Source organism: Plasmopara halstedii (genome assembly GCF_900000015.1).
Source record: "Plasmopara halstedii genome assembly, contig: Scaffold_110, whole genome shotgun sequence".
Taxonomy (NCBI): domain Eukaryota; phylum Oomycota; class Peronosporomycetes; order Peronosporales; family Peronosporaceae; genus Plasmopara; species Plasmopara halstedii.
The window spans coordinates 1,931,405-1,931,764 of NW_020187031.1; the positions used below are offsets into that span (position 1 = coordinate 1,931,405).

Genomic DNA, 360 nt, shown 5'->3' on the forward strand with positions numbered 1-360 from the left:
GCCTTTACGATCTACGATAATTAAATGCCTTGGTAATTCTATCAAAATTAAGTACATTTTCTTCTTCAATTATTCATCGAAAGGCTGGCTTTGAACATGAACCCTTAGCGTTTGAGAAAAATTGTCTACGATGACTCACTTGTTGTACTTGTGCGAATAAAAACAAAGCTTAGTCTTCGAAGTAACCAGTAGAAAGTAAGATACAAGATGTGATAAAATAGAGCGAGTACAATAACAGAGAGCTATGCCTAGTTATTGCGAGGTGGGTAGGTGGGTTAACGCGGCTGCTAGACACCTGAAAGCAATGTATCAGACCTTCCCACTCATGCCAGGATTGCGTCAACACCATTTAAATTGGAA

The 360-nt window shown here is 38.9% G+C and overlaps 1 protein-coding gene across 1 annotated transcript; it reads right to left on the minus strand.

Moving 5' to 3' along the window:
* Nucleotides 1-4: 4 nt before the first annotated feature.
* Nucleotides 5-327, minus strand: PHALS_00388 (uncharacterized protein; the record flags this gene model as incomplete). Its single annotated transcript, XM_024715713.1, has 3 exons — nucleotides 5-63; nucleotides 140-242; nucleotides 316-327. 3 exons carry the CDS (start codon nucleotides 325-327, stop codon nucleotides 5-7), a joined length of 174 nt encoding a protein of 57 aa, XP_024572437.1.
* Between the last annotated feature and the right edge of the window lie 33 nt (nucleotides 328-360).